A 19070-nucleotide genomic window follows, 5' to 3' on the forward strand; every position below is an offset into this window, starting at 1 on the left:
ATCCCTGCGCAGGCCAAACACTGCCCACGGCCACTTGGTCCCCTTCATCGTACCTCAATGGGCTGCCATTTACCCAGGACAAACACATGCAGCATGTTCACATCCGGGTCCTTGTGGAAGATGTTGGGCTTGGCGTGGTGCTGGAAGTGGCGATGGTTCCACCAGTTGGCAGAAGCACCCTGTCGGGGGAGGAATAGGGGGTGAGCAGTGCAGTCCTCGGTGTGCAGGAAGGGGATCCACGACAGGCCCAGCTCAGGACCAGTTCCCAGCAGGTCCAATACTCAGGGCTGACTTCTCTCTTATACACAGGGCCTCGGGCCCCTGAGAGTCAGAATGCAGTCCTGCAGGTGCTGAGTCCAGAGTGCTTCCGTATGGAGCCAGGTCACTCCCCCCCTCCAGGCCTATTTCCCTGATCATAAGACGGCGCTGGGGATGGACGGAGAGGCACGTGCTTCAGCATGTGTGGTGGAGTCTCAGCTCTCTGCCAACACCGGGCGTGAGGCTCCACCTCCCTCAACCTCTGCTGGCCTCCTGTTGGCGTGTGTTGCGCAGAGGGGAACCCTTCTGTTTTGGGAACAGTAAGAAGGGGTCCCTACCATATGACCCAGCACTCTGCCCCTACGTGTGTACCCAAGAGAAATGAAAACAGAGCCACACAAAGACTTGTACACAAACGTTCCAGCAGCATTATTTAAAATAACCAAAAAGCGGAAACAACCCAAAGGTCCATCAACGGATGAATGGATAAATACAATATGGCAGATCCGTACAATGGAATACGTTTGGCCATGCCACAAAAAAGTGTGAAATACTGACACGTGCTACAACGTGGGTGAACCTGGAAAACACGATGCTAAGTGACAGAAGCCAGACACAAAGGATTCCATTGATACGAAATGTCCAGCACAGGGAAACCCACATTCAGAAAGATGAGTGGTTACCTAGCGCTACGGCTGGGATGAGGGGGTTGGGAGGTGATGGCTAAGTGGTGTGGGGTTTCTTTTGGGGGGGATCAAGATGTTCCAAAACTGATTGTGATGGTGGCTGCACACATTCGGTTTGTACACTTTATTTTTGCCTTGCCTCGCAGCATGTGGGATCTCAGTTCCCCGACCGGAGATGGAACCCACGCCCCCTGCAGTGGAAGTGCAGAGTTTTAACCACCGGACTGCCAGGAATTCCCTGGTTTGTACACTTTAAATGCGCAAATTGTATAGCATGTGAATTAAATCAAGAAAGCTTTAAAAAAACAAAAACAAAAATGAACACAAGCGATCCCTGCTCTCAGATGGCCAAGAGACAGCCCAGCAGCCAGATGTGCCACTGCACCGAGAGGTGACAGCTGAGTCACACCACGCCCAGAGCTTCATAAGCAATCACCAACAGAGCTTCCTGGTTCTAACGGTCTAGGGACTTCCCTGGCAGTCCAGCGGTTAGGACTCTGAGCTTTCACTACCAAGGGCCTGGGTTCAATCCCTGGTCGGGGAACTAAGATCCCGCAAGCTGTGCGGCACGGCCAATAATAATAATAATAATAAAATTACAATTCTAGCAGACAAGAAGCATCGCATGAGTATTTCTTTCAAGGCCACAAATTTCTGTCTCACCAGCTCCAGCTCTGGGCACATTCTGAAGGCACGTCCCTCTGCAAAGTCACCCAGTGACGCAAAGAAGGAAACAAGACTCCTCTGACTCTTCAGCATGAGGACTTCACTGTTGCTGGATCAATCAATGCTTTGGCCAAGGGTCTGGCCATCTATAAAAAGGCCTAACTGCGAAAACAAATATTTTACTTGGAAGACGTTTTGATACAAACATAGTCTCTGGACCCTAACGGACAAGGGCGGAACAGCTCTGAGCAGCTGTGGCCTTTGCAGTGACCTCAGGCCCCTGTAAGCAGGAGGGCCTCAAAACCCAACAGGGCAAAAAAAAAAGTCAGCGAATGAGAGCTTAGAGGATTAAGAAATCAGATGACACATTGGCCTTTCTAGACCAAAGGAACCAAATTCCTGGGAAGAGCTCAAGGGAGTCCCTGGCACAAAGAAATCAAGGGGCAAGGCGTGTACGCACGATGTTTACAATACACCAACCAAGAGATGTTTGTTGAATAACTGGAGGAAAGACAGGCTATGAGCACCACGGGGATGAGAGGAGGCAAGGTGGGGCCATCCCCGAACTTGGCATCGGCTGTAACGACAAAACATTTTTCGATGGTGCTATTCTCTGCTGTGATTCTTCTCCATCCTTCTTCACTAGGCTCAACCCTACGTATCCTTCCTGGGCACCGGGAAGCCCCGCCTGCCCTGGAACAGCGACTCAGTGCTGTGCTCTCGGAACATGGTGCCGATGTTGCCTGCCCTGGGGATGAAGTGGGGAAGGAGGCGAGCCCTTGTCGAGCAAGGGAGAGTAGGGTATCATTCCACACTGGGGTGGGCTGACGGAGCTGGAAAAGTTTCGGGAGGCCACTCAGAAGGCCTGCCCTTGGGCAGCAGGCTAGGCAGGAGCGGGCCGGCCAGAATGAGGGTCCCTTTTCTGAGAGAGGGAAGAGCCTAGGTGAAGGCCTTGAGGGAAGGGGAGCGTGGAATGTTCCAGAAGCCAAAAGAAGGCCCCCCTCAGTTGGTCCAGCAGTGCTGGACAGAGCCATAGCAGACCCTGAGGCAAACTCATCAACAATATTTCTAAAAATCTACGCTTTTGCCCATCCCATTTTCAATTGAGAGAACCGCCAAGTTTGACAATTTCTCTCAACCAAGTGACAGTCTTAAATAATTTTTAAAAAATATTTATTTATTTATTTGGCTGCGCTGGGTCTTAGTTGTGGCATGTGGGATCTAGTTCCCTGACCAGGGATCGAAGCCGGGCCCCCTGCGTTGGGAGTGCAGAGTCTTAACCACTGGACCACCAGGAAAGACTCTTAAATAATTTTAAAAAAACTTTTTTTCTTTTTTAAAAAATTAACTAATTTATTTTTTGGCTGCGTTGGGTCTTCGTTGCTGTGTGCGGGCTTTCTCTAGTTGTGGCAAGCGGGGGCTACTCTTCGTTGCGGTACACAGGCTTCTCATTGTGGTGGCTTCTCTTGTGGAGCACAGGCTCTAGGTGCGTGGGCTTCAGTAGTTGCGGCACATGGGCTCAGTAGTTGCGGCACATGGGCTCAGTAGTTGTGGCTCACGGGCCTAGTTGCTCCGCGGCATGTGGGATCTTCCCGGACCAGGGCTCAAACCCGTGTTCCCTGCACTGGCAGTTGGATTCTTAACCACTGTGCCACTGGGGAAGTCCCTTAAATAATTTTTAATTAACTTAAACTGTAAAATAACAATAAATTCGGTTTCAGTATAAACAATCAATTTAAACTTCATATTAGGATTTTTAATATACCACCTTTCCAATTTCTAAGTAGTTTCCAACTATTTTAATGCTCTGGGAAAAAAAAATCAACCATCAGGATTTCCCTGGTGGCATGGTGGTTGAGAATCTTTCTGCCAATGCAGGGAACACAGGTTCGATCCCTGGTCCCGGAAGATCCCACGTGCCGCGGAGCCACAAAGCCCGTGCGCCACAACTACTGAGCCTGCGCTCTAGAGTCCCCGAGCCACAACCACTGAGCCCACGTGCCACAACTACTGAAGCTCGCGCGCCTAGAGCCCGTGCTCTGCAACAAGAGAAGCCACCGCAGTGAGAAGCCCGTGCACGGCAACGAAGAGTAGCCCCCACTCGCCACAACTAGAGAAAGCCCATGCGGAGCAACGAAGACCCAACGCAGCCAAAAATAAATAAATAAATTTATATTTTTTAAAGAAAATCTACCATCAAAAAAAGAAAAACACGAATACATACAAACATGTATGTAAGCTACAAGTTGTGCTTTAGCTTCAGATTCCAATATGGCTCAACACAGTCCTGAGCTTTATTTGAAATGTTGGTATTTTGTTCATTGTGGATTGTTTTGCATTAATTTTGCTTTTTTTTCCTTTAAATATTGCATTAAAATGTTACTTATCTCAATTCCTGACTCGTTTTGGTGTCCCCTTAAATTCTGTGCCCCTGGGACACACTTGTGTGCTCACTTGCCTCACCCTAGTTCTGGCCCTGGTGGCCCCAGATAAGGTTGTGAAAAGGCTGTGGGTTCCGAAGATTTCCATCTCCAGATGTAGAGCCTAGATGGGGCCAGGCCTGGTGGTTTGCATTTTATCCTCAGTGCAGTGCCAAACAGAGATTCGACCTCTCAGCACTGTCTCTGTACAAGATCACCCTTGGGAAGAAATGTCCAGCGGAAGTGACATGGGCTGAGGAAAAGGGGGAGCTGGGAGGTGGAGGGCTCACCCGTGGAACCCTACAGCAGCGCAGGCTGACAGTAAGAAGCGGGTCCCAACATCTCGAAGCTTGCAGCACCCTGTTCAGTGCCCTCACTGTCTTGAGCTAAGACATCCAAATTGGCAGGGCACCTGAGGACCTCCCTGCAGCCAGCTCCTTTCTGTCCCAGAAAGGGACAGAACAGCTGGACCGACAAGGCTTGTCTGCAGCCGTGTGGCCACTGGGTGCCAGAGCGATTCCACAAAAGCTGTGATGCTCCTCGCTCTGGGGCACCCCTGCCCAGCCACACCACTGGCCTGGACACAGCACGAAGGACACAGCTCGCAGCGGGCTGGGAAGCCATCCGCAGAACCCAGGTCCCTGACCTCCTGTAGCCTCCCAGCCTGAGTACCCTGTCACCCCAGAGTTTACAAGTCAACGTTCTACATGGAGGCCAGTCTTCCGTCCTGACTGCATCTTCCGTCTGATCCAAGAGCTGTGCCCCAGGGCCCTTCAAGGACCGAGAGACATCAGGCGGGAAAGGCCCTCCTGCCCAGAGTCTGAAAACAGGACACAGTCCATCTTTGTTAAGTGTGTGGGGATAACATGGGTCCGGAGTGAAATGTTACTTTCAGTACCCAGGAGGGTTTTCTCCAACAGAAAAGAATATAAAATGAAACAATGTACTCAACTATGTGCAACCTTCACCCCTGAAATTCTGGAAAGAAACCAGGTTCTCAGACAGCTCCAGGCTCAGGTCCAGGCAAACTGTCTGCTGAGGAACTGGTTACTAGTTCAATGGTAGTTCACGCCCAGCCAGATCCGCAGCCGGCAAGCCAGGAGCTGGATGGGGTCAGGTCGCAGGGAGAGACGATTAACCCGGACACGGAGCTCTTCCGAAGCCAGGGTGGGGAGGCATGGGGGTCTTTAGGACACAGCTTTTCTTAGGAAGCAGCTGAATGATGTAGAGGCAGGGCTGGGGTGGGGGATGAGATCTGTTTCCAGGTGAGAAGTGGCAAGGACTTACTCCCGAAACCAAGGAGATAACGCCTATCACAGCAGCACAAGGTCGCTGGCAAGTCGAGCTCGCCTTTTTACAAACTTGCCGAGCTAGAAGGCTACTGCAGGTCTGCCTCCTGATCTGGAGGGTGGTGAGAGAACTACCTTCCCTTCTGAGTTTGAAACAACTCTTGCCCTTTGGCTCAGCTGATCAGTACACTGTTTGATTTCCCTTATCTAAAAAGACTTATATGAGACAATATTCCCTTTTCATGGCCCCATATACTTCCAAAACGTACTGGAGGTGGCTTCTGATAAAGGACTCATCTATAACAGAACGCTTAAAGATAAAAGTGTAAATGACAGGTAGTGGGAGGGAAGGATACATACAAGGAGGACGAAGATTAGGGACAGTTGCTGTTTCATGTTTTGCTTCGTGTTTCCTGGCATCCAAGGGGGAGAAAACAGCAAAACACAATGTATCAGATAGCAAACATTCCCTGATGGAGGGAAGCAAACCGATTTATCAAGAGAGACTGTTTCTTCAGATGCAAACCATTCTATATAGAATGAATAAACAACAAAGTCCTACTGTGTAGCACAGGGAACTATATTCAATACCCATAATGGAAAAGAATATGAAAAAGAATGTATATATAAGAATGTATATATACGTATAACTGAATCACTTTGTTGTACAGCAGAAATGAACACAACATTGTAAAACAACTCTACTTCAATAAAGGAATTTTAAAAGAGACAGAGACTGCTTATCTACTGGCCCCAAACTGAAAGGAATTTATTAGTAAGTCCTTAGGTAAGGAACAAATATAATCAACTAAGAAGCATGGGCTTGTTTTTATAACTAGGACACTGGTTTTGCATGTTTCATGTGGTTAGGAGACAGGGCTTGGAAGTTCAGAGAAGTGGAGGGTTGGCAGGTCCTGCAGGTCAGCCGGGACACTGACCTGACAGTGGACCTGGTCTGAGTAAAGTGAGATGGTGCTACGCCAACCACTAACTGAGAGGACAGATGCCCAGGGCGGCTGACATTTACCTTTAAGTGACCAATCATGAACTTGTGGGCTATGTGGTTCCACGTGGACTTCTTGTAAACAGAGAGGTGGCCGTAATCGTGTTGCAGCCATCCAGCTTGGGCCTGGGGAGAGAGGGCCATGGATGCTTTCCCAGCGTTGGCACCCAGGCACCAGGCCTCTGCCAGCTGGGGGAGTCAGGGGGCGGGGGCTTCGAGTGACAGGTGAGAGTGTCACGCCTCACCTGGGAGGTAGCGAGGACGAAGGCCGTAATGACGGTTGGAATCCAGCCGTTGCCAAAGTAAAAGATGGTGAACCAGGCGATGCTCTCCATGACGATGATGTGGGCCAGGTAGAGAAGGAAGAACAGGTGGCTGCTCTTGAAGAGGTTCATGTCCTCAGCCGTCTTCCTCAGCGCCCGGAAGTCCTCAGTGATCTGGGACTGTTGAGCCAGAGTACCGGGAAGGAGTCAGCCTCCCAGCTGCTCCAGAGGGGACCAGTCGACACACCTAAGCTCCACAGGAGGCCGGCTGCCGTTCACTGCAACAGCTGCCGTCACCACATACCTGCCTGAGCCTGGCACAGCCCTGGGGCTGTGTGTCTGTCCACAGCCAGTTCAGTGGCAGAGAAAGGACTTAACTCAAAAGCTTGCATTTTACACGGGAGCATTACTCAAAATAGGCAAAAGGTGGAAACGACCCAAATTCCACTGATGGATGAATGACTGAACAAAATGTGGTCTATACATACGGTGGAATATACAGCTTTCAAAAGGAAGAAAATTCTGACACTTGCTACTAATGAACGAACCCTGAAGACATTAAGCTGAGTGAGATTAAGCCAGACACGAAAAGACAAATACTTATGAGTCCTCTCATATGAGGCACCTAGACTAGGCAAACTCATCCATAGAAAGAATAGTGTTTACCAGGGGCTGGGGGGAGGGACAGATGGGTAGTTAATGTTTAATGGGGGCAGAATGTCAGTTTGGGGTGATGAAAGTTCTAGAGATGGGTGGTGGTGACGGCTGCAGAACAACGTGAATGTGCTCGAAGCCACTTAGCTGTGCGCTTAAAATTGGTTAAAATGGGGAATTCCCTGGTAGCCTAGCGCTTAGGATTCCGCACTTTCATTGCGGAGGGCCTGGGTTCAATCGCTGGCTGGAAAACTCGGATCCCCGCAAGCTGCCCAGTGTGGCCAAAATAAAAAAAAAAAAAAGTTAAAATGGTGAATTTTATGTTGTATCTATTTTACAACAATTTTTTAAAATACAAGGTTTATAGCAAATGTTTTCTTTCCTTTTTTTAAAAAAAAACATTATTTATTTATTTATTTGGCTGCACGCGGGATCTAGTTCCCCGACCAGGGATTGAACCAGGGCCCCCTGCATTGGGTGTGTGGAGTCTTAACCACTGCACCACCAGAGAAGTCTCACAACAATATTTTTTTTTTTAAAAAGCTTATTTTTCCACTACCTGACATGCACCAGTTGTTCCGGACACTCTATCAGGCAGGAGAGGGCTGGGTGGGCACTGGGCATGTGGGGTCAGGGAGACAGAGGCAGAGTCAAGGGTGGCTCTGGGGACAGGAGGGCATCACTGGGACAAAGAGGGAAGCTAGGAGGCAGGGGCAGGGCAGGAGGGGGAAGAAAGGCCAGATACAAGGGCAGGGGGCTGGGCAGGACGGAAAGACCCTGTGCCCAGCCTGGCACCGCTGAAGCCCCAGAGGTGGAGAGGCTGGGAATGAATTACTCCAAGGTGAGGGCCAGCCCAGGCTGGCAGCAGGAGGGGGGCTCACCAGGGCCATCGGAGGCTCTGAGTCCTCCTTGACCCTAGGTGATGAGCAGTGGCTCCCCCTGGACTGGCATAAAGGCTCCTTTGCCCCACGCCCTGCACTCTCCTTCTTGGGGCGAGACCCCCTCCCCCCACAAACCCTCCCCTTCTTCCTTGTGAGGCCCGACTCACATTCTTGCTGTGGTCCTGGCTGGGCTCCTCAGGGGCCAGCTCGCCAATCAGCAGGGGCTTCATGAACTTGCGCACGAAATCAAGGTTGCGATGGAAGGCCAGGAAGACATCCTGGGGAGCAGGGGACAGGTGGTGAGTGGGAGACCCCGACCTCGGCCAGTGCCTCCACCCCAGGCAAGACGGGGCTCGCCAGCAGAAGCTCTGTCCCACTAGGACATCAGGACACCGAACGGGGCTGCAACCATCCGACCCCAAATGCTCTCTCAGCCTCATTCCGGCAGGTCCCTAAGTGCCCAATTCTAGTGGAGGTGTCACTTCGGGCTCTGCCCTGATGAGGGGCCGCTGAACTCGCCATGGGTGTTTACAAAACCGCAGAGACGTGCGGCCTGCCGCTGGGCGAGTCATGAAAACGCGCCCCTGCAGAGCTACACGGCGCGGGCACCGGGCGGGGCACAGCCGGGAACCCGATTCTCCTCCAGCTGCTCCTGCGGCGTGGGCTGCCCGGTTTCCGGCGAACTGCACCACCCACCACGTGGTGCACACGCCTATCAACAGAAAGAACAAGTCTGGAGCCTACCGCAAGCATGCAAAATGTGCTTAGCTCATGTTAAACCAGAAACAAATGCAGAATTCCGTAAAACGCATTTCTGGAGGGGTGGGGGCAGCATTTTCATACTTTGAAAAGGTATGAAAATAATTGTGTAGATTATGAAAACTTTTTTATGTAGAACTCTAAACTGTTATGTGTTAAGGTGGTGGCATTATGCCTTGTTTTCTCTTAGTTTTTCCAAACTTTCTCTAACATTGCTGTTATTGCTTTTAAAAATTTTTTTAAATTAAGATTGTGCCTTTTAATCTTTTTTTCCAATTATAAAGTAATGTGCATAGTTTTGGCAAATTTAGAAAATGTACAGAAGAATAAAGAGGAAAATAAATACCACCCAGAGAGTGACCACCATTGCTAATATTTCAGGATTTTGTTTTCCAGTTTTTTTCTATACATGCTATGTAAATTAGATAAAACAAATACAGCATCTCCACTAGAGATGTGCTGACCATAGACCGCCCCGCCCCCCACCGCATGGGATACAATATGATGTCGCAGTGATAAACAATGTTCACCTAGTATCACACCAAGCTTCAAGGTGAAACTCACATAATATTGTCCGTCAACTATATCTCAATTTAAAAAAGTTTTTTAAAAACAAGTCTTGAGACTTTGCTAGGAGAGAGGAACAAGTTGCATGATACCACGAGAAACAATCAGAAAAATCAATGTAGTGGGGAAAAAGAAGTGAGGGTGCACGTGTGTGTGTGTGTGTGTGTGTTGGGGGAGGGGTCCTAGATTAAAAGAGACAGAAAAATATATAACAAAAGGTTATAAAAACTGCAGAAAGGCTCCCATTGGAGGGCGAGAAACCCAGCAGTTATCCAAGACATTTTGGTATTGAATGAGAGATTTTGGATATGGACAGGATATCTGATCATATTAAAGAATCACTATTGGGACTTCCCTGGTGGCGCAGTGGTTAAGAATCCGCCTGCCAATGCAGGGGACACGGTTCGAGCCCCGGTTCAGGAAGACCCCATATGCCACGCAGCAACCAAGCCCGTGCGCCACAACTACTGAGCCTGTGCTCTAGAGCCCGCGAGCCACAACTGCCGAAGTCCTGCAATGAGAAGCCCGTACACCGCAACGAAGAGTAGCCCCACCTCGCCGCAACTGGAGAAAGCCCACGCACAGCAAGGAAGACCCGACGCAGCCAAAAATAAATAAGTAAATAAAATTTAAAAATAAATAAGTTAAAAAAAAGAATCACTATTAATTTTCTTAAATGTAACTAAGGTATTGTGATTATGTTAGAGAATTGTCCCTATTCTTAGGAGAAGATGGTGAGGTGGCATAATGATGCAACTTATTTTCATATGATTTGGCGAAAGACAATGCATATATGCATAAAGAGGAATATAAATGTGGCAAAACGTTGGGATTAGTGAATCTTGGTTGAGGATATACAGGTGTTCGATTCTTTCAACATTTCTGTATGTTTGGAAATTTTCAAAATTTTTTAAAAAAGAGGAAGGAAGATGCTGACAACCATGAAAATGTGCTCAGGGCTTCCCTGGTGGCGCAGTGGTTAAGAATCCGCCTGCCAATGCAGGGGACACGGGTTCGAGCCCTGGTCCGGGAAGATCCCACATGCTGCGGAGCAACTAAGCCCGTGGGCCACACCTACTGAGCCTGCGCTCTAGAGCCCACGAGCCACAACTACTGAGCCCGCACGCCACAACTACTGAAGTCCACGTGCCTAGAGCCCGTGCTCTGCAACAAGAGAAGCCACCGCAATGAGAAGCCCGCGCACCGCAACAAAGAATAGGCCCCGCTCGCCGCAACTAGAGAAAGCCCGTGGGCAGCAACAAAGACCCAACACAGCCAAAAATAAAATAAAGTAAATAAATTTATTTTTGAAAATGTGCTCAGCCTCCCCTCCCCCCACCCCACCCCCCTGCCAAAGTATCTCACAATTGCCCTGGCACCAAGCCTTTTGCCTGGTCTTTGTTCTGTTTGTGTCTAGAACAGACTTACAAAGCAACACTTTGTGCAGAGGAAAACTGGGCCCAGAGTCTTTTAAAAACGTCTGCACCCCCCTCACTGAACAGAAAGGGATGGTAGCAGAGGATCAGAGCAAGTGTATCTTCAGAGGAGAGATGGGCTGCTATCCCAGGGGTCCTGAGCGGGCAGCGAGGAGCCTGTGGTCCACGCTGGGCCAGCTGCCACCCAGCCCCCCAGCCTCCGTCTCCTCTGCAAGGGAGGACCCTCCCAGCTCCAGTGTTCAAAGGCCCTGGGAAAGGGCCCACCAGGAGCTTCCAAAGTCAGGGCTCAGGCATTGGTGGTAGGGCAGTGAGCACAGCTGCCTTCCAAAGTCAGAGCCGTAAAAGGCCCTTTCCTTGGCCCACCTCACAAGACACCACGGCTTTTGAGAAACGAAGGGGGACGTTCTTGGTAAGGCAGTTTCCTGAGGAACGACGGCTGATAATAAATAACGAAACAATCTCTACTCTTCACTGGGAGACAGACAGCCTGCAAGCGCATCACCTCTCCTCCGGCGCCTGCTGCCCCCCACCAGGTCCAGGTCCCACCTCCAAGCCTCTGCCTGGGCTGAGGAACCTGGCGGAGCAGACTCCTGTCCTGACTGAGGCCATCCCTGGGTCAGTTCCAGAGAGCTCTTGGGTGGCGTCATCTCCCTGAGGCCAAGGGAGAGGAAGGGCCACGTGCCAGGTGGGGAGCCAGGAAAGTTGTCTCTGTTACCTCCCTGATGCCTCAAAGCCCCACTTTACAGTTGAAAGCACTGGAGCCCAGGAAGCTGACACCCAAGTGGCAGAGTCAGGGTCAAATCCAGGTTCACCCGATCCAGGGACCGCAACCCCACAAGCCTCACGCAGGTTTAGAAAGCCGAGCGCTGTTCAATTATCTCATTATCCATGTTAGATCCAGCAGCTTTCCGAGCAGACCTGGTGGAAACCACACTTGAACCCACCAAGCTGGTTTCTACACCGGGGCCTCTGGCTCTTCCTTCTGCCTGGAGCCCTGCTCCCTCAGCGTCCCGGGGCTGGCTCGTCCCAACCTACCACCCTATCTGAAAGAGCCACCCTCCAGCCTCACGCTTTCTGGGACATCACCCTGTTTTAACAGTTATCAAAACCACAAGCTCTATTATGTGCTCACTTCTTTATTGCCTGTTTCCGCAACTAGAATATAAGCTCCACTAAAGGGCCAAGCCTGTCTCGTTTGTTGCAATAACCCCAGTGCCAACAACGATGCCTGAGGCTCACAAGACCCCACAGCTGTGCACCCTCTCAGCCCAGGAAATTTTCCACTCTTCGGTCATTTTGCACAACCCGGCTTGTGCTTCTGCAACATCTTCACCTGCTCAGTGGCTGAGATTACACAGGTCAGCCACTGAGCCATGGGCTTTGTGTACGTAACCCAAGAATCTTTACCAAACTCTGTGAGGCAGGTCCTATTTTAGAGGTGAGAAAGGAGGCTGATGGAGGTGAAACTACTTGCCCACGGGTCACACTCCAGGTCCGCCTAACTCTAGACTTTTCTGCTGTTCATACAAAGGCCTCGATCAAAATGAGCTTCCTCCTCCTGAGAGTTGATCACTTTTTGTGTCTCCCCCTTGCAAGTGTCACAGATGTGCCTCACAAACTTGTAGCGGGTTCCCAAAAGTTAAGGTGTCTGGCTGGCACAAGGCAGGACACGGCCAATCCAAACGTTGACTTTGGAACAAGAATTGGAAGCAGGCTCTATCCTCGTCCGACAGGGAGATTGGAGGCAAAGACATTCCAGGAAGAAGGCCGGGGACACAAGTAAAGGGGAGGGAGTGGCCAACAGTTACAGCGGGGGCAGATCCACCCCCAGGAGGGTAGGTGTGCCTGTTGGGTGCTGGGGAGGTCAGGCTGAGGATGGAGGGACAGAACACCCAAATTCTCAAATGCAAGACCTTCACCAGTTCCTGCTTCTGCCATCGCCCGGCTCCCATGCCAGCCCCTTCTGCATGAAGACAGCCTCCCTGCCTGGCTCCCAGGCGCTGAACAGAACTCACAGCTCCTCCTGCACTGAGCATCAGGCGTCACGTCTCGTTTCTGGCTGTGTCCACCTTCTCTGCAGAGCAAGGCGAATCTCTAATTCAGCTTCTCACATCTGGGCACACGGCCAGGGACTGGGGAAGCGCAGGAGAAGCAAACTCAGGGCAGACAATGCTGCTGGCAGCAGCCCTGGGAACCAAGACTGTGGAGCACGGGGTTAGGGAGGGAGAAGCAGAGGAGGGACCCTACGTTCTCAGCTGGAAATAGGGATGCTAGCTTCCTTTCCATGGCGGAGAGATGTGGGCAGGATGTCCCTTCCAAGGGAAAGAAGCGATGGGGGGGGGGTAGTGCTTTGTGGCCAAAGGACCCTTGGCGAGAGCGTCCCTGCTGATGCCATGCACAGGCAGCCTGGGCATGAAGGGATTACAGCAAAGGAAACACACCTCGATAAGATGCCAAAGATACCAGGGATGCTGGGCTCGGTATGGGGTCTTCTGGGGGCTGCAAGGAGTCGACTGCTCCTACCAAGATCTAGCTGAGGGGGTGGGGCTGCCCTCCAGGCACAACCACAGGAGGGATTTCAGGTAAACACCTTTTACCTTTGGCGAAAAGGAGGTCACCAAGGTTCCTCTGCTTCACCCTTGTTCTTTTCCTGTTTACTGAACCCCCTACTGTGCGTGCTGGGAACATGCACACAAGTGCTCAGGAGGCTAAGGGTTCCAGGGTAATGTCCCCTCACACCTGCAGAGAGAATGATCTCATCTACAGCCAATTTGAGCCTGATAATAACCTTCCCATTTCCTAGACCTGGAAAGTGAAGTTCAGGGTTAAGTGCCTTGCCTAGAATTCCTAAAGCTGGGACTCGAACCCAGGTCCTCTGCCTCTCAATACCTCGACCCTCCTGCCCTAAGGAGGCCAGAGATTCATTCCATTTTCAACAGTAAAACTCCATTGCATTTCCCAAGAACGGCATCGGAGCAAGTTCAAAGATGGAATGAATCCTGATCTCTTCTCGCCCTCCCTGGGTTCCAAGGGGCGACTGACGCAGACAGGGCAAAAAAAGTCACCGAGACGAGGGCGGCAGAGGTGGGGAAGCTGGTGCCTAGAGGCAGAGGGTCCAGATTCAAGTCCCAGTTTGAAAGGAGAGAAGCAAATCCAGCAGATGCACTCACTAGCTGTGAGTTATTCATCTTTGTGCCCAGGGCCAGCTCGGAACCACAGAGACACTGGAATAAATGTGTGATGAGTCTCTGCTAGAGATGAAAAGTTCTGGGGAACTTTTATAACTCTGTATATAACTGAATCGCTTTGCTATACACTTGAAACTAACACAACATTGTAAATTAACTATACTTCAATTGAAAAACAGAAAAAAAAGTTCTGCAGTGGTGGGACTCTGCCCTGAAAGAGGAGAGACACCCCTGGGACCCAGGCGAGGGCTCCCTTTGCCCACAGCAAGGCAAAGACCAGGGAAGTGCTGGAGGAACAGAGGGGAAGAAACCCAAGGTGTAAATAGGAAGGAAGGAGGAGAGGAGGAGGGAAGGGAAGGGGGGCTGGGAGGTCTCTGTGTTGGTAGATCCTGAGTTGAGGTCTGAGTGCTGCGAAGACAGCAAGGTGTTTAAACCCAAGGGAGCTACTCCCTACAGGGCTGATCGCAGCACTAAATGAGGTGATCCGTACAATGTGCTTTGTGAGCTGTAAAAATTTAGTTTCATTTTTTATTCTTGCAGAGAGAAGGACCACATGACGATTGGCCTTACCCTTCACTAAGCCACCCTTCTGGGGAGGAGGCCGTCCTGACTTCTGAGGTCTTCTCTTCTTCAGTAACAGGAAAATCCCCTATTGAGGCCCCAGATTATCGGGCTTCCTTGACTGTCAGCCTCTGGTGAGGATACCACTGCATCAGGATTGGCTCATAACAGTGCATTCAAGTGCTCCCTGGAATCTAACCTCTATCTGCAGATCAGTCCTTCCCACACTTCACAGGACCATAAATACTCACTCCCCCAGATCTGAAGAAGTCCATGCCCCAAGGGCGAAACCACCTGCTCAACAGCCCAAAAATAAAGAGACAGAGTCTCTCCATGCCTAGCCTGTTCCTGCCCCTCTCAAGTCCCCTGCCCAGAGACCCCACACTTCCTGTGGCCTTTTTCCAACCTGGTCCCAGAAAATAGAGAAAGAGGGAGAGGGAGGGAGAGGGAGGGAGAGGGAGAGAGAGAGAGAAAATATCCAGTTGCTCCGTCCACCATTATTCAACTAGATTAGTGCATTTCATGCCCCCAAAGTTTTATCTTGGAAGGCAGTAAGCTCTGGGCATAGGGATTGTCTTTATATCTTGCTACACCAAATAGAGCTGGCCTGGATTTAAAAAATTTTCCTCCAAATTCCTCTTTGTTTACTTTACATTCTAGCTGTTACATAATCCTCACTCTTACCGCTCACTTATCTGATAATGTAATACGGAAGAACCTTTTGCATTCTATTACAAGTTAATCACTAAAGGGATGTTGTCTATAACCTTAAATTATACATAATGGCCTATCTCTGGGAACCCTGCTTCTCAGGTAATGAACATTAAGCTACAATACCTTTGTTGAGCTCACAGGAAACATCCTGACCAGGCCCACCTATGACTACAGGGAGGAAGAAATGAACACATACATCCCCTCCAGAGGCTGACGGGAACCAGGAAATGTTTGATTTTACTCCCTCCCCTTTTAGTATAAAAGGAGCCTGAATTCTAAGTCAGGCAAGATGGTTCCTTGGGCATGAGCCCACCATCTTCCCAGTTTGCTGGCTTTCCGAGTAAAGTCGTTATTCCTTTGCCCCAGCAACTCGTCTCTCGATTATTGGCCCGTTGTGCGATGAGCCATATGAGGTTAGACTCGGTAACAGTAAAACTCCATTGCATTTATCTAGTGCTTAGTTTAGGAAATGCCTTGCCGCAAAAGAAAATATATTTATTTCACACTACGGAATAAACAGACCAATCCACTGGATTTGACTTTTCCTTCTAGGAAACATTTCGGTGAAGGCTCAACCAGGACAGGAACCTTCAGAATTCACCTATGAAAGATCTCAAACCAGGTCTTTACTTGGGAATCACTCTTACCCCACCTCCTCACAGGGCTGTGGGAAGGTCCCAGTGAGATAATATACTGATGGTGCTTGAAAATCTTATACCCACCTAAGTTACAATCAGTATCCCAGCCCCAAGGGCTCAAGGCGAGTTCACAAGCAGGTAAAACGGGATCGGGCCCAAAGCTGTAGGCGCTATTGCTGACCCTCTGCTCGCCAAAGCAGCGAGCCAAGCAACAGCTTACACTATAGCTGCCTGCTCTGCCCCCCAACACTTGACTCTGTCTGTCCCAATTAGATAGAAGAGGTAGGGAGATCTAGAGTTCCACCAACTGACGGCCCCATACAGCTTGCCCAGCAAAAGCCCAAACAGGTCAGCATGCCAGACCTCCAGGTGGAATGAGCTATGTCAAGCTGATCTCTCCCTAGTCACCCTTCCCAAATTCTCCATGCCACCAGAACTGCTCTGCTTCCAGCTCACTGCCACCAAGAGTGGCCCCTTCCTTCCCTCCCAGCCTCTGTTCTTCGAGGCCATGGGGTGGGGATGGGGGGAGCAGATCCAGCTGCACCCGAAGAATAAGCAAGGATTTGGGGCTGGGGGGTAGGGGGCGTGGTGGGGTGCTGTGTCATCGCAGAGCTGCAGGTTTGGTGCGCAAAGGTGAGGGTAAGATGGACAGCCCCGGCTCCAGGAAGATCCCAGAGTCCCACTACCTTTCCGAGGGCAAGATGAGGGAGGGCACTCCTGGCCGGATTTGGGAACAGAGGACCATTGAGTTGAAGTCCCAGAGTAACCTCGAATGCAGCTGGACCTGTTGCCAAGCTAGCCTAGTGCTGCTAAATCGTCCCGTCTCAAGGCCCCTCTCCACCTGGGCTTTGCAAATTCCAGCCCTTTTTCTTTCCACCAATTCCCACCCGGGGCCCCCAAGAAGGCCGGCCCTCGCCGGGGGGGGGGGGCGGGGGCAGGGGGTCCTGGTAGTCTCTGAGAGCGTGGGAACAGGAGCTACCAGGCGGTGTCTCCGCGGCAGCCATTGCGGACCTTCTGAGACTGGAATTCCGGCAGGAGCGAGCCCTGGCCGGGGACGAGCTTTCCTTCCCCGCCCCCTAGTCTGGCTGGCGAGTGGGGGACGCGCGCGGAGTCCCACACCTGGCTCCTCTCCCGCTCCTCTCCGCGGGGCCCAGGGGCGGCCATCTTCCACGCTGGGGGCGTCAAGGCTCCAGGGCCCCGGCGCCCTCTCTGGGGAGTCCCAGGCTCCGGCTGAACTCTGAGGAAGGAACGGACGCAAGGATCCCAGTGCGCGCGGTAGATCCTGCATGATTCTCCACCGCTCGAATATGCCTCTTGGGCTCCAAAATCCGACCCCCACAGCACGTTGGCCCAGCTGTCCCAGAGGACGAGGATTCGGGGCGGGGGATGAGCGCAGTAGACTCTTTCCTTCCCTCCAGGACGCCCCAAGCTCCACTCAGCGCTGGAGGTCTTGTTTGGCGCCCTGGGACCCATGACTCCTGATTCCCTCCTGCAGCAGAGAAAGGTGGCGGGAGAGGCCCCAGACCCTTACCGTAGCATCTTCCCCTGCGTAGTGCCCGATGACCCGGTGGCCCCCCGGGTGCCGGTGTGACCATTCGGTGATGTTGTAGACCTTGCGGTCGATGACGAGCCACTGGTCCGTGCGCAGGTTGTGCTTCTGAATCTCCTCCCAGCGGAAGGCAGGCATCGGCGCCTCGCGCTCGGTGGCCCCCTCGCCCTGGTTCCCCCCCTTCCCCATGCTGCCTGCCGACAGGGTTGCCCCGTGCACTGCGGTGTATGCGGCCCGGGGCCTCCTCGCTTTCGGCTTTTGTCTTCTCCTACTCCTCCCCCCACCGCGCCCCCTCCCCCAGCCGCCTCGCCTTCGCTCCGGAGTATCCTTGCCTTCCCTCCAGGCTTCCCAGTGCCCCCAAGCGGTCCCCTCCTTCCGCCCCTCCCTCCGCCCGCCGGCCCGCAGTGGACTTTTGCCTCCTGTAAAAACTCCTCGGTAGCTCAGGGCCTCGAAGCCTCCTCTTCCCGCCCCGCTGGCTCCCCCCGTCCGGGGCTTCGCATCCTCCCGCGTTCCCCTCCGCCTGGGTTTCCACAGTGATCAGCAGAGCGCCTGCACCAATCCGGGCGCGTCGCCCCGCCTGCCATTGGCCCAGGAGGATCTTTCGAAGGCCAGCGGGCTGGAACAGCGGTCCCCGGCTCCCCCGCCTGCCCCCCCACGCGGAGTCGAGAGGGGCCTGGAGGTCGGTTACGTGTCCGAACTCCTCCCTCCCCCGCTCGAGCTGGGGGGTTGGAGGGGGGGACCCAAGGATATCCCAGGGTAGCTTGGCGGGCGAGCTGGGGCGGCGGCTGAGTTCCGCGCTTTCCGGGCGCTTGCGCGCACACCCACGGCCCGCGCTCCCGGGTTTGCACCTGATGCCGGCACGTAGAGGACCCAGCCGCTCCGCGCGCTCTGCGGTGGGGACCGGCCCAGGGCCCGGCTGGCGGGCGCGCAGGCGGCGCCGAGCCGCCGGGCTGGCGAGTTCCACTCTGGGACTGGCCTGGTTAGGTGACGCCCTCCCCTAACCCGCTGGAATCCGGACTCCAGTATATCCACATTGTCCGTGCTATCCACATTGGCGCCCTTCTGCAGCCTCCCTGGGGGAAGAAGCCGGCCTCCGGCTGGCCCAAGGCCTGTAATCAGTGGATCTTAGAAAAGAATTGTGGAACCTCTGATGTACTTTCCTGTGTTAGGCGCCATGGTGGAGGGAAGCGGGGGGGGGGGGGGGGCATGGGAGTGGGGACTCCAGGACTTGGTTCTTTGCCTGAACTCAGGAATCTCACAGCCGATTTGGGAGAGGTACCATGGAAACAATACAGGACCTCATAGGATTAATTGTTCAGTGATGTTATAAATAACAGGAAATAAAAATGGGGGTATCAAAAGTGTTGTGGTCCGCGCGCGGGCTGGAAGAAGAATTTCGAGACACGAAGTATTTTAGAAAAGAGTGAGTTTATTGAGAACAAAGAGCAGAGTTAGGGGCGCTGCAAATACCGCGGGCGACTTCCTGATAGACCAGGGCGAGCCGACCCCCTTTGTGGGCTAGTAGCCAACTTTTATAG

General features: G+C 52.2%; 1 protein-coding gene across 4 annotated transcripts in view; it reads right to left on the reverse strand.

Moving 5' to 3' along the window:
* Positions 1–19070, reverse strand: part of FADS2 (fatty acid desaturase 2) — a 65206-nt gene that overhangs the window by 17197 nt on the left and 28939 nt on the right. The window contains exons 1-6 of one of the 4 annotated variants that reach the window (XM_049713117.1): positions 17515–17645; positions 17103–17220; positions 8288–8398; positions 6568–6765; positions 6347–6448; positions 54–179 (exon numbers count right to left, since the gene is read on the reverse strand). In XM_049713117.1, coding sequence (XP_049569074.1) covers positions 54–179; positions 6347–6448; positions 6568–6765; positions 8288–8398; positions 17103–17220; positions 17515–17522 — 663 coding nt within the window. In that variant the 5' untranslated portion in view covers positions 17523–17645. Of the gene's footprint in view, positions 1–53; positions 180–6346; positions 6449–6567; positions 6766–8287; positions 8399–12897; positions 13086–17102; positions 17221–17514; positions 18287–19070 lie in introns of those variants that run through there. The other 3 variants (XM_004264197.4, XM_049713118.1, XM_033414206.2) reach the window with 3 other exon arrangements.

The sequence above is a fragment of the Orcinus orca genome, chromosome 8, assembly GCF_937001465.1.
Source record: "Orcinus orca chromosome 8, mOrcOrc1.1, whole genome shotgun sequence".
Taxonomy (NCBI): domain Eukaryota; kingdom Metazoa; phylum Chordata; class Mammalia; order Artiodactyla; family Delphinidae; genus Orcinus; species Orcinus orca.